Consider the following 14,811-nt stretch of genomic DNA (forward strand, 5'->3'; position numbering starts at 1 on the left):
AGATCTCCGAAACACACACACACACACACACACACACACACACACCTATTGTTACATATTAAGTACAGATTGATTACATAATTTTATGTTATAATTCCTTTGGCCATCCCTCAAGTCAGATTTCACATTATATGCCCCTGTAAATCTCAGCTCTTCAGACACTTAACCTTTATTCAAAACTTGGTTTACTTGGCAGGCATTTCATAGACACAAAAACAGACTTGCTATTGTAAAAAAAGCTAGAACATTTTGGGTTTACATATATACACTGACTGAGAGGATTTTAAAGATTAATATACAATGAGACTAGAGGTTTCGGGATGGAAAAAAGTCATGGAACTTTGTTTTTCTGTATGATAATTGCAGCGAAATTATTGTATTCACAATTATGGAAAGATGCGCATTACTCACGATGGAGGAATAGTTGGTAAAGAGATGGGACTTACTAAAATGGCCATATTCATTTCTTTGATCAGAGAAAAGACAGTATCTATATCAGGGGTCCTTGGTGGTCTCTGAGCTTGGTTGTTTTCTTGCAGATGTTTCATTACCCAAAGTTCTCCTTCATTAATATCTACATTAATTACTGACTGGTAACCCCTTATGGTAAAAAAAAGTATGGTTTATGTTTTTGATGATTAAACAGGACAAATAGAAAAAGAGAGTCATGTTATAACCACAGAGTAAGAAGTGAATTTGTGCTTACGCTATAAAAAAGATCAGGAGGTGCATCTTTTCCCCCCCTGTACATTTAGCTTTCTCTTTAATTTCTTTCTTTTTTATTTCATATTAATTGGTATTAGTTTTATTTAAAAATAGGAAGAAAAAAGTATATATAAACAAGAAAAAAACTATTTCCACCACAAATTATGAAAGGGAAGCAGCACAAGTTTTTGCTAGGCATGAAAAAAAATATAATTGCATGTATAGATATAAAAGCTTCTTGTATCTCCTGATAACTCACTTTTCTCCACAAAATAGAGCTCAGGCAAGAATTATAATTAATTAATAGCCAAGACCAAAACAATGTACTATTATGGCTAGCCATATATTTTACATGTGGATAGAAACAGTTTGCTTGCTCATCTAGAGATGTTTACAGGTGATAGTCTGTCATACATACTTGAATGAAAATCTGGATATGTATAACATAAAAATTACTACAATTCATCTACACCAAAAGAAACAGGTTAAAAACATTACATACATACACAATAATGTTTGCTTTCTGTTATTCTAAAATATGCTGTTTCCCAAGTAGCCAATTTTTCATAAGCCCAATTACTTGCAATCTTTTTATCCCACTATCAAGAATATCATTTGTTTCTTTATTGTAGTAGATAAAACATCCTTTCATTGTTTCAGATCACAAGCTGTGCAGATACTACCCACTGTTCTTGCCTCCAGCACTTCACATTATTGGTGTATTATTTCATGCATGCCCTACTCTTTTATCAATTGCTTTTGAAGTAATGTTAATAGACTAGAAAATTGAGACATTTATGAAGTATAGGCAGTGTTTATGAAAAAATCCATAAAATATGACACAGTCAAGACAAGATAAAAGCAGCATTTTAATAGATTATGGCAAAGGAATTCTATCACAAGTTGACAACTGACTCCTCTGAGATAGCTAATTTTTATGGGATTAATTTTGTGTTATTAAGAAAGAAGCTAAATGTCCTAATTAACCTGTAAATAGCGTATACACCAAATTAAGCCTTGTGGCCTGTTAGTTTTTTGGCATCAGCACCTTAGGCAGAATTATTGCAAAAGTATATAAAATAGTATTGGAGGTAAGCATTCTGCATGGAGTTAACTAAAAATCTCATTCAAATTATATTTTAAATACATTCATACTGGTATGTAAGTAGTAAAAATTTGCAAAATGCAGTTACGTGTTCTGCTTGCGTATGCAGTAATTCCCAATTAATGTGAATGGGCCCTTAAATGACCCACTGGCCAACAGTACAGAGGAATTAAATGAAAATCCCATAATTAGGCTGTATTCCACCACCATGTCCTGAAACCCCATCCCAATTGCCAACATTTGAAAGAGCACTTTGCCACATTCAGGTTCAGCTATGGTCTGGCAAATTATGAAGCCTGAACCACAGAATCTATTTCTAGCACCTGAGACAGAAATGTGGTATCAAATCAAATTGTTGGTGGGAATTGTTTGTTTCATTCCAGCAAAGTACTAAATGTATTTAGTGTCCAGTTTTCATCTTTATGTAACAGAATTTTAGCAACTGTTTAGCATTCACTCACCTATCTGCACATTTGTATAAAAAAGAAGCACAAATGCCAAACCAAATTTGATTTTCACCATAACCAGGACCAGTTTTTAAGATAAATTTTTATTCTGAATAAATAACTTCAACTTATTATTTACAGGGAAAAAACTACAGATGAAAAGAGGTTAATTTCACTGCCTCAAACTCTAGAGGAGGAATAACAGACATTAATATTCTGCTGAGAGGCTAAATTTTATTGAACACAAATTTCTATTAAACGTATAATATTTTTTTTCAGAAATATTCTTCCTAAACTTCATATCAAAAGTTTTTAGATGTTGATCTAGATTACGATTATAACTCTGGCTATATTTTAAACTGTCAATATATTACAGACATGTTTGAGTTATATGGAGTTATTATAAGAAGATATACATTGTCCATGGATAGAAAGATATGTGGAAGCAAATTGTCTCAACAAGTAAATATATGGAACATTCATTCTAAAAAAAATCCCAATTTCTCTTGTCTTACACAATGTGTTGTATGATATTCAATAAAACTCTGGGATGAGTGCGCCTGTGGTTTGAAAAACAACAACTTTCATTCTATATGAATTAATTCACATACTGTTTCCTTTGTGAGTCAGAAAGCAATATTTTGTACATTTTAAATTGTAGCATTTATGAATTCTCTCTGCTATTTTAGTGTCAGAATTCAATTTTGATGTAAGAATAATATTGAAGTACAATGCTGCTAAAGAAAGGTATTTTCTGCTTGGTTGCCTTTAAAAACTGTACATGCTCCATATACAATTTGAAGTCAACTTCATTATACTCCAGCCAAAACATGTACTCTTTTTTTAAAATCATTTTTGACAATATCCAAAAAAGAAAATGGGGAAAAAAAACCTAAACCCCAAGATAGCAAAATTAGAAATAAATTTACTGGGAGTTCAAGATACATGAAACTTTACTGACAGTGTTCACAGTATTTCTGACAGGCTGCTTAATCTTAAACTGGCAAATATTCATATTAGTTATTCTGGTATAGCAAATAGCTTTGAGGGGGGCAATAGCTAACAAATAATATCATCTTCCACACAAACAATCTCTCTCTCTCTCTCTCTGACTACTTATCTGTTCCCACTTAATATAATGAATATCTGATAATGATAATAATTATTTTATTAATGCCTTACACCAGAATATAACCTAAGATACATTATTTACTTTATAGGTGCCATACAGAAGTGCCATAAAGTCTTCAGTGTTGTAAAAATAGCATATAAAAATTATAAATTTTAAAATTGGGAAAACAATCCCAAATGCATCCCTATGAAAAAAAGTCATTAGCTAGATGCTCCAAATGTTGCAAACTAGCCCAATCAAAGACCTCTCCCATTTCCTCCCAAGTCAAATGATTCAGAGTATATACATACATAAACATACACATACACACACCCTTTCTATGCTTAGCCTAAGTTGATGTGAATCCCAATTTAGCCCTACTTTGGGAATAATTTCTAAGAATGCAATTTTTTTAAAAAAAAGAATAATTCTTTGCACAGAGATTATTACATGCACAAAATAGGCATTACATTTCATAACCTACTCCACATTATATCTTTTTCTTGCTTTCCCAATTTCCTTATAAACTTAAGCATTTACGTAGTTTCCTTTGTTGAATATTACATTATCAAATTCCTCCTTCCATCTTGCTCTACCTTAAGCCCTTAGGTTGTCTTCAAAGGAAATTAACACAAGAGAGACAATACTAACTGATGTTTAAAACGGATGGCCTAATATTACAATATGCAGATTCAAGGAACTTCCTTAATGGGAAAATATGGCACAGATGAAGATGACTTACCTGTATGCACTGACTGTAAGGACCAATATTGGCAGGAGCCCAATGAGAAATACTCTGTACATGCATTGCCTGCTTCTGGGGACCAGGTGCATCAGAGATCATCTTATCATCCTTTTGGGCAAGGCAGTCCATCTGAAATAGCAGGTCTTCCTTCAATGGAGCTTCAACACAAACCCTGAAATAGTAACAAAAAAAATTACTGGCAGCATTTGAATGACATTAAACTGTCCCTGAGTTCTGGTTGCTGTACTCTTAATATTCCTAAGATTTATACCAGGGGTCAGCAACCTGAAACAGTGAAAGAGCCACTTGGAACCGGTTCCCTCACAAAAGGAAAAACTGGGAGCCGCAAAAAATGTGTGCGCATGTGCGTACATGCATGCATGCACAGAACAGGGTTTGACTGAAGAGTGGAGCCAAGGCAAGATATGCACCTACCCTGCATATTTGGATTGATTGGTTGAACTTTTTTAGTCCCACTTTTTTTTTTGGACTGCACATGGCAGAGGACTGGGAGAAAGAGCCGCATGTGGCTCCGGAGCCACGGGTTGCAGACCTGTGATTTATACCAACAGGACAGAGATGGGCGATGAGAATGAGCAAAAATTCTTGAAATCCCAGTCAAGAATGTCACTTGTTCCTTGCTACTTTCCCAGTTTCTATTCAGAGTAATCTCCATTGTCAGAGAGAAGGAATAGGCAAACGGAGAACTTTGTATCCTTGCTTTGTTTTTGGTACTATTAATAACTTAGGAGAAAACAAATTAATAGGCAGGGACAATAAGAAGCAGAGCTAGAAGACAGTTGCAGATCACAGATAGGGATGGTAGCCTAAGATGTTATCAAATGTTGCCCAACCCTGACCCTGACTGATTCAACCATTAACTTCATTTCACACTCAAGTACTTTTGTGCAGCAAAATTCACAAAAAGATTAAATGTAGATTTATTCCTTCCATTTGTTGAGGCAAGTGAGGATCACAATATCTGCTAATTTCTTCTTCCACTACAGCCCCCAGCCTTCCCTGATATTCCTGAGAGTCCTCTAATTCTCTACAGCAGCTTTTCATGGAACCACCGAAACAATATGGAATTTGGCAAAATCTGCCTATAAAATAGCCAATTAGGAATATTAGTCCATGTAATTCTGGACCTTATTTACTGATTGTGAATTTAGTGATTCCCATGATTATTTTCAGAATCCTTTTCATTGTACTCTGCTTTTTATAGGTCTTTATTTCATAGCTAGAAAAGGTCTTGCTAAATAAACTCCACCAACTGAATGTTTTCCCCTCATTTCCTTTATTTATTTATTTATTTATTTATTTATTTATTTATTTATTTATTTATTTTTTATTTATTTATTTAATTTTATTTTATTTTATTTATTTTTGGGACTTATATGCCGCCCTATCTCCCAAAGGACTCAGGGCGGCTTACAACAATAAAAAACAACAATACAAAAATTAAAAAACGAATTAAATAACAGCCCCAAAATAAATTAACTACAGTTAAAAATTAAAACATATTTAAAAACCCATCATCAATCCAGGTCAGCCTGATGGAAGAGAAAAGTTTTGAGGTCGCGGCGAAAGGACCGGAGGTCCGGGGCCATCCAAAGCTCAAGGGGGAGTTGATTCCAGAGGGCTGGTGCTCCCACAGAGAAGGCCCTCCCCCTGGGGGTCGCCAGCCGACATTGTCTGGCCAACGGCACCCTGAGGAGGCCCTCTCTGTGTGAGCGCACTGGGCGATGGGAAGTCGTCCCCAGTAGCAGACGGTCCTGCAGGTATCCCTTTATAATATAGGAGAAACAGAAAAAGAAGAAAACAATGAAAAAAGGGCTAGGGGTGACATGATAGCAGGGTTCCAATATTTGAGGGGCTGCCGCAAAAAAGAGGGGGTCAACCTATTCTCCAAAGCACCTGAAAGCTGGACAAAAAGCAATGGATGGAATCTAATCAAGGAGAGAAGCAACCTAGAACTAAGGATAAATTTCCTGACAGTGACAATAATTAATCCGTAGAATCACTTGCCTCCAGAACTTGAGGGTGCTCCAACACTGAAGGTTTTTAAGAAGAGACTGGACAACAATTTGTCTGAAATGGTATAGGATCTTCTAGTTCAACCTCCCTGAGCAGGGGGTTGGACTACAAGACCTCTGATATCCCTTCCAACTCTACTATTTTGTTGTTGTTATTAGTAGTAGTAGTATTTTAGAAAGGCCAGAATGAGGATCCATACAAAGTTTTTCTCAACTGTTGTTTCACAGTACAAGGTCTAGCAGGTTATACTAAAATGTATACGTTATATATAGGTTCAAGCTCTATAAATAGAGGTGTAAAACTTTCATATTTTTTTCTGGCTTCTTCTCAGTCAATTATACATTAGGATAACACATAGATGTTGTGTAAATTATGGGGCACGGTATTAGTAAGAAACACTGGTTATTTATCTCAGTGAAATCTACAATGCAATGAGTTTCACAAAGATCCAATTACTAGAAAAGCTATTACTAAGTAAAGAGAAATATATCTTACTAAATGGAATAAGTAATAAAGCCCTCATCTGGAAAAAAAAAATATCCCAAAGAGATTTCGTCTTAAAAAAGATTTTATGTAGCATTAAAAATATTTTAATTGTACAGTTCTTATTTCATTAGCTTTATATATTAAAATGCTTATTAAGAAAGCAGGAATGAAATACATTTAAAGACGGTTTTAAATTAAGAGGAATAAGAACACTGCTGTGCTGAATTCCCTGTTAAAGTTCAAGTTCAGTAGAACAGTATGCCTAAAAATATTTTTTAAACCATATAAAACCTATATTGGCTATGAGGGGAAAAACACTCATAAGGAGATAGCACTATTTTTCAGCTCTATAAAATAGGGTGCAACATTTGAATTATGAGCTTTAAGAGAAAGAAGAAAAGGTAGAGAGGAAAAATTAGGCTAGGATTTAAATTATAGATCTTGGTAGGAATGAAAAATATAAGTTAAAGTCAGCTCATACTGGCCACAAACTACTCCCACATCCTAAGATTGTTAGTTACTACAGACACAGCTTAAAATACTAAGACCTCTTCCCCACCCCACCCCTTACCCTAATTTTTAAGCATCTTTCCTGATGAAAGCTTCTGGGATCTTCAAGGATGGAACACCAATTTGTAAATCCAGAATTAGCCTAATAAAAGTATTGTGTTAAAACTGCTAAGGAATATACCCATACGATTGTAGTGATTTTAATTAATTCAGTTGCTGTATTAATGGCATTATTTTCAATTTGTTTTCTATTCTTTTTTTTTAAAGTTGAAAATTAACTTGTGTATTTGCATCAACAAAATTGTGAGGTATAACTCCATAAAGGAAACAATAAATTTTAAAAGAACACTGTACAGGGTACTTGCTGTTCAGCAAAAGTAAAAGGTCTGTAAAAGCTATCTCATAATAACACTGCATAAAAAATTGCAGGGGAAGAGCCTTTCTCATACAATGTTTTTCATTTTCAGTTTTTTCCCTATTCACAGAAAGTGATATAACATTAAAGAAACTGTATGTTGAAAAGAAAGCACCTCACTTCTCATTCCTTCTTTAAGAGAACACATTTCTGTAGCATCCTTGTTTGTTTACTGAAGATCAAGAAGGATACACATGAATGAGTTTGTTCAGTTTGTTCATGAAATGTCCCTACTATAGTGGAATTATCTGATAATGGCAGGTTATAAGAATAGTCAATTCAAAAAGTAAACCTTTCAATTTTAACAAAATCAGTCAGGCACAAAGAAGAGTATTTATTTATTTAAATTTATATGCCATCTCATCTCACAGTTCAAGTGCTTTCGGAGATAGCAATCTTGGCAGAGAACAATATGGTTTCCAAGTTGGCCCTTCTCATTTACACACAAACTTAGCTGTCCCAGTGATAATGTCATTATTTAGAACTATAATCTTTCATTCAGTATTAGCTCTCTACGTTGCTCTTAATTTTCAATCTGCACATCTTATCTTCTCTCCTGTAATTGAACATGCCTATTTTATTAATTTAGCAAAATCTGTGCCTGATTTTTATCGTGTCAGTCTCTTCTAAGCTGCTTTACTCTTAACCCTGCTTATAGAAGGGACAAAATGGAACTTTTGCCAAGTTAGAATGGAAAAGAAGCAGGAGCACAATAATACAGTATTGCAGGCTAACTCTGCCCACAGCCTGGAGTTTGATCCTGACAAAGCTTGACGATGACTCAGACTTCCTTACTTCCATGGTCAATAAAATGAGGACCCAGATTGTTGGGGGCAATATGCTGACATTGTAAATCGTCCAGAGACTGCTATAAAACACTACGGGGCAGTATATAAGTCTAAGTACTATTGTTACAATTCATAGGGAGATGATAGATCATTTTGCCCAAAAATTTTAGAAAAAGTTACTGTTAGATCTCACATGTTAGTTAACTAACTGATAATTATTTCAGAATTATACTTCTATAAAGTAGGTTTTGCCTTTTGGTACTGTCCATAACAAACTGTGGCAAGTTCTTAAAGAGATGGGAGTACCAGACCATCTTATTTGTCTCTTGAGAAACCTATATGCGGGTCAAGAAGCAACAGTGAGAACTGGACACGGAACCACTGATTGGTTCAAAATTGGGAAAGGAGTCCGGCAAGGCTGTATACTGTCGCCCTGCCTATTTAACTTATATGCAGAGCACATCATGAGAAAGGCAGGGCTAGATGAATCAAAAGTTGGAATTAAGATTGCCGGAAGAAATATCAACAACCTAAGATACGCAGATGATACCACTCTAATGGCAGAAAGTGAAGAAGAACTAAAGAGCCTCTTGTTGCGGGTGAAGAAGGAGAGTGCAAAACTTGGGTTGAAAACCAAGATCATGGCATCTGGCCCTCTCAATTCCTGGCAAATAGATGGGGAAGAAATGGAAGTAGTGACAGATTTTATTTTCCTGGGCTCCAAGATCACCGCAGATGGGGACTGTAGCCAAGAAATTAAAAGACGCTTGCTCCTGGGGAGGAAAGCCATGGCAAATCTAGACAGCACACTAAAAAGCAGAGACATCACCCTGTCAACAAAAGTGCGTCTAGTCAAGGCTATGGTCTTCCCAGTTGCAATGTATGGCAGTGAAAGTTGGACCATAAGAAAGGCTGAGCGCCAAAGAATTGAGGCCTTTGAACTATGGTGCTGGAGAAGACTCCTGCGAGTCCCTTGGACTGCAAGGCGATCAAACCGGTCAGTCCTAGAGGAGATCAATCCTGACTGCTCTTTAGAAGGCCAGATGCTGAAGCTAAAACTCAAATACTTTGGCCACCTAATGAGAAGGAAGGACTCACTGGAGAAGAGCCTAATGCTGGGAAAGATCGAGGGCAATAGAAGAAGGGGACGACAGAGAATGAGGTGGATGGATGGAGTCACTGAAGCAGTAGGCATGAGCTTAAATGGACTCCAGAAGATGGTAGAGGACAGGAAGGCCTGGAGGAATGTTGTCCATAGGGTCGCGATGGGTCGGACACGACTTCGCAGCTAACAACAACAACAACAAAGTAGGTTTGGGGAACATTTCAACGTTGAAGAGCATGGACTAATTATGAAGCAAGGTACTGCGTTAAAAGACATATGATGAATCTAGGATAACAGAATACAAAATAGGTTCAGTATAAAAAAGTGGTTTTTTTAAAAAAATCAGAGATTCACATGCACTCCTCATGCATCTGCTACAATAAAGAATAAAAGATCATGCCTTAGAAGAGAGACATACAAAGAGGTGAAAGGAAGCCCAATCTAAACACAGGGAAACTAAGTCTGAAGAAAAATCATAAATAAAGCATTAGTAGCAATGAAGTATATTCCAGTGTACCATAAATATAAGACAGCAGTAGTATGAACCTACCTCGCTGGAGGACACAAATCAAATGCTGTCATATAGACTGAATTTATCACAGCAAAATCGGCCATACTCTTCACATACAGATGGACCAAAATAATATCTGTCAATGCCAATCCTTTTAAATTCATATGAGCTGCATGTGGAAAAATAATGCATCTGTTACAGACAGGAAATATTTGATTTGTACTAAAGGATACCAAGAAAAATATATATCAAAGAACTCCCCTTGAACCAAAGCATAACTGAAGCTGAAGAACTTAGACAAATAGAAACTATTCTGATAAGTACAATTTCTTATATAGCATATGGGCAGATACGTTGAGTTTACTTCCTAAACCAACTTGATTTTGTTTGATCTTGTACAGTAAACTAGTAAAAATGAAGACCTGTTAAATTCCAGTGAAGCTACCTCAAAGCAGATGAAGCTATTATAGTCTTAATCAAATCTACTTCCTCACGAAATATACAATCTACTAAGCATTTACGAGGAAATCATCAAATTATCACATAATTTTAATATTTGATTTTGCATCATTATATATATGGAACAGAACAGAATAGAATGGAATAGAATAATAACTTTATTGTCACTTTGAATGTACATTAATCGGCATACATTAAAATGAAATTTCATTGCATATAGATCTCAGGGTCGCCACTTCCCATATACACTATATAAATATGACAAAAATATACAAAAATAAATAAATACATGCATGCATACATATAGAATTATGCATATACCCACATATATTATATGACACAGATAAACAACACAGTCTGGTGAGAAAAATGAATCTTGCGAATTTACCAGGTGGATGGTAACAGACCGTAAAGTGGGTGTATGGGATCTCTAACAATACTTTGAGCTCTAAGCACATAGCACTTATAAGCAGCATCCTGAATAATGGGAAGCAAGCTTCCCATGATCTTCTCGGCTGTCCTTACTACTCTCTGCATGGACTTTCTATCTCAGGCACTGCTGCCACCAAACCAGACAATGATACAGTTTGTTAAAATGCTCTCAATTGTGCCTCTGTAAAAAGTGGCCAGGACAGAAGAAGAAAGATGTGCTCTCCTCATCTGACGCAGGAAATGCAGACGTTTGTTTGCACGCTTCACTAAGGATGATGTGTGGAGAGACCAATTCAGATTGTTAGTTATCTGCAGCCCCAGATACTTAATACTGTTGACCATCTCTACAGCTGCATCCTTGTTACTGAGTGGAATATGACTGTGCCAGCTCTTTCTAAAATCTACAATGATCTCCTTTGTTTTATCAACATTTAAAACCAGGTTACTTTTATTGCACCATTCCACCAGAGCCTTCTCTTCTTCCCTAAAAGCATCTTCATTGTCATTCCAGATAAGACCCACCACTGCCATGTTGTCTGCATACTTCACAATATGAAGGATGATATTGGCAGATTTGGCATAGCAGTCGTATGTCATCAAGGTGAACAGTAGCAGACTCAGGACACAGCCCTGTGGGGAAACCGTACTTAAGCAGCTGGAGTTGGAAACTTTCTTTCCAACTTGCACAACCTGGGCCCTATCAATAAGGAAATCAAGTATCCAATTACATAAAGGAGTATCAAAACCTAATAGCCCCAGTTTGTTCACCAGATGCTGAGGAATGGTTGTGTTGAACATTGAACTAAAGTCAACAAACAACATTCACATGTGTGCCAAGCTAAGATGAAGCACACAGGAAAGTGCATCTTCTACAGAGCTGTTCTTCCGATAGGCAAACTATAATGAGTCAAATGTAGGGGGAAGGCATGAAACCATATAGTCCTTTATATAACTTAAAATTACTTGTGACTGAAGGTCAACGAGGGACACATTTTGCCATATGGCGACATTTCTTTCTCTCCTGCTTAAAGCTTTGTATCTGGTGAAATATTTTGCTAAGATTTATTTATTTAAAAATTATTCAACAATTATCTTTGAACAATTACCTTTTAAATTAAACTTCCCACAAAAATCTGGGGATGTGGCTAGAATAATAATGTGTTGGATGAGATTCCATCACTCATGAAGGAAGTATTTCTTCCTGTCACTCATGAAGGAAGTACTCCTATATTCTTCCATTGACTACTCTTTCAACATCAACCTTTCTAAAACCGTTTCCAGAAGACTGAAGTATCCTCCACAAAATGTGGCAGGTTTTGTGGGAACTTCTGAAAGGACAGAAGTAACAGAAACCAGTCTCCTCCTTTTAATGTAGATTTCCATCAGACTGAAAGCTCTTCAATTCGAAGGCATGTCTTTAAAGATTAATAAAGGATTGAGGTCTATTATTTCTCAGTCAGGAACTTGAATATTCAAGAGCCATATGTTCATCATAAAGACTGCCCAGAAAATATGACTATTTCACCTGGCTCATGACAGAATTGGAGAGAAAATTGCTTGCATCTGCCTACATGATGGATTACTTTTTTGAATGTTGGAAGAACTTTATGAATAAATCTGGTTTAAAAAGTAGAGGGGCAGCCCAGCAAGGAACAAGTTACAAACTAAATCTTGTAGTCTTAATGTAAAAAGTCAGAACTACAATGTATGTCTTGCAGTTCATAACTAATTTCCATTTTAGGCCCTTAAAACAATTAATCTTGCTATAAGGTTTTTGTTACCTCCATTCTTATGCCACTGTATGTAATAAAACAGGTAGTCAGACAATCTGACTTTTGTAAGGAAAGGTTTTAACACATACCTGAAAAGTCTCAACTAAGTTTGGCAAAGAAACCTGGGGTAATACTTTTAGATTGTTTAGCACCATAACTCATCTCTTTTTGAGAAGGCAAAATAAATATACACAGGAAATGCAGGTATTCCCTGGATCAAAATGTATCAGTGCACCAGAAATGGAAAAGAATAGTTTAGATGTAAATCATCTGCTAAAGCCACCAGGATTCTTAGCCTCCAGCCAGATACAACTACTATTTTGGTTTAATTCTAATTAAAAAAAAATCAGGCAATGATGTATATTATTTCGACTGGCTAGGGTCATGAAAATATTACAAAAATCAAGTAAGTGTTTTAGAGCTCCAGTCTTTCAATTTACATATTATGCCCAAAAGATTTATGCATAACATTGCTCCTTTAGCTACAAGCCTGATTACAACCCCTGTGCTGATATCTAGGCTGTTAGGAACTAGCTTAAGGGCCCTTTAGGAAATCTGCTGCCTTTTTACCTTGCAAAATTGTTCATGCTTCCTTATCATTCTGTATTCAGTCAGGAACTCAGATGCAGAAGCCAAATGTTAAGATTTTATGAGCCAATACATCAAAACAAGAATACTAGCCTGCCCATTGTGTAGCCGCTGAGAACAATTTCCATTTTTATGAATGAAAAAGATGCCTGTATAAATATTTATTTATTTAAAAGTGCAAAAATATGGAGGGATTCAGAAGAAAATAGAAGCATTTTGTTTTATATCTCAATATCTTGTAAGGGTTTTGATAGTAAGAAATCCAGCAACCACAATTCCCAAGACATCAATTCTTTGCTTGCGTTAAGTACATAAATGAGATTTAGAGCTACTGATCTAATCCTAGATGCCAAAATCAACCACAGCAACAGCTTTTTAAAGAACTTAATTTAAAATTATGATAAAGTCAGTTTAGCTAACAGAAAGCAGACACAATGGGGAATGCACATACAAAAAAGATAAAAAGGAATGAAAACAAACTCAGCTGCCTTGCATAACCAGATCAAGGGAGAACATAAAAGGAATCCAGTCTAATCACAAAGGTAAAAACGGATGGATTTAGACTGCAAATTTCTGTGACCAAATGTAGCAATTCTTGTAATCTTCCAAGCAATAACCCTATGATGGACAATCTAATAATCTCTATCAGCTGGTCTTAGCACTTAATGGCACTTAACATTCAAAATGAAAGTCACCTATTCTTATTTATTTGTCAAATGTACATGGCCTCCCATCTCACATACAAGTGACTCTTGGAGATGTACAAGAGTGGAAAACAATATATAAAACATTATTATTACTATTATATTAACATTAACATCATCTCATTAACAATGGAGCCACCTCAATATCTCATCAGTCTTCTGGAGTCTTTCTAGAACAGGCATGTCAAACTCTCGACATCATGTGACGTCGTGCGGCGTATTGGGACTTTTTCCTCATTGCCGGCAATGGGGTGGGTACAGTTTCTGCGTGACACATCCAGCCCAAGGGCTGGCAGTTTGACATACCTGTTCTAGAAAATCAACAGGCAGGGATGGAACCAGTCTCACTTCATGAGTTGGGAGGATGTTCCATAAAGTGGACACATATAATCTACTTCATCCAGAGCTGCCACACAAACAACTTTTCAACCACCTTCACCCCAAAAGGTAGGTTAGATACCGAACAAACATTTTCCAGTATACTGTGGTCCATGATGGCTTGAGGAGGAGATGCTCCAAGGCCTCCTTAAAACATAAAGGAACAATCCCCTAACTCAAAGACTTCACTACTGTCAGAATCCACTCAAACAACACCACCCAGGCCCAGTCCATTTCCTTAGGCCCAAAAGGTTCAAACTGTTCCCATATAATTGGGCAAATTCCTCCCCAGGCATTTCCCCCCCCCCCCCGGATCTGCAACAAGACAGCAACCAATTGTGAGTGAATTTGAATGACTTTTTCTGGCAAAAAATTCTTTCCTACTATTTATTTATTTATTTATTTATTTGTTTGTTTTATATACCGCCCTTCTCCCGGAGGACTCAGGGCGGTGTACAGAGCAAAGTAAGTATACAATAAAGCAATAATAAAACAAATAGAACCCCAAATCTAT

At 36.1% G+C, this 14,811-nt stretch overlaps 1 protein-coding gene across 1 annotated transcript in view; it reads right to left on the reverse strand.

Moving 5' to 3' along the window:
* The window catches only part of DPH6 (diphthamine biosynthesis 6), a 224,355-nt gene that overhangs the window by 116,546 nt on the left and 92,998 nt on the right, over window positions 1-14,811 (reverse strand). Inside the window, exons 11-12 of the mRNA XM_081313794.1 lie at window positions 10,004-10,133; window positions 4,110-4,284 (exon numbers count right to left, since the gene is read on the reverse strand). Of these exons, the coding sequence (XP_081169920.1) occupies window positions 4,110-4,284; window positions 10,004-10,133 (305 nt within the window). The remainder of the gene's footprint in view (window positions 1-4,109; window positions 4,285-10,003; window positions 10,134-14,811) is intronic.

The sequence above is a fragment of the Vipera berus genome (assembly GCF_964194415.1).
Source record: "Vipera berus genome assembly, chromosome: 1".
NCBI lineage: Eukaryota > Metazoa > Chordata > Lepidosauria > Squamata > Viperidae > Vipera > Vipera berus.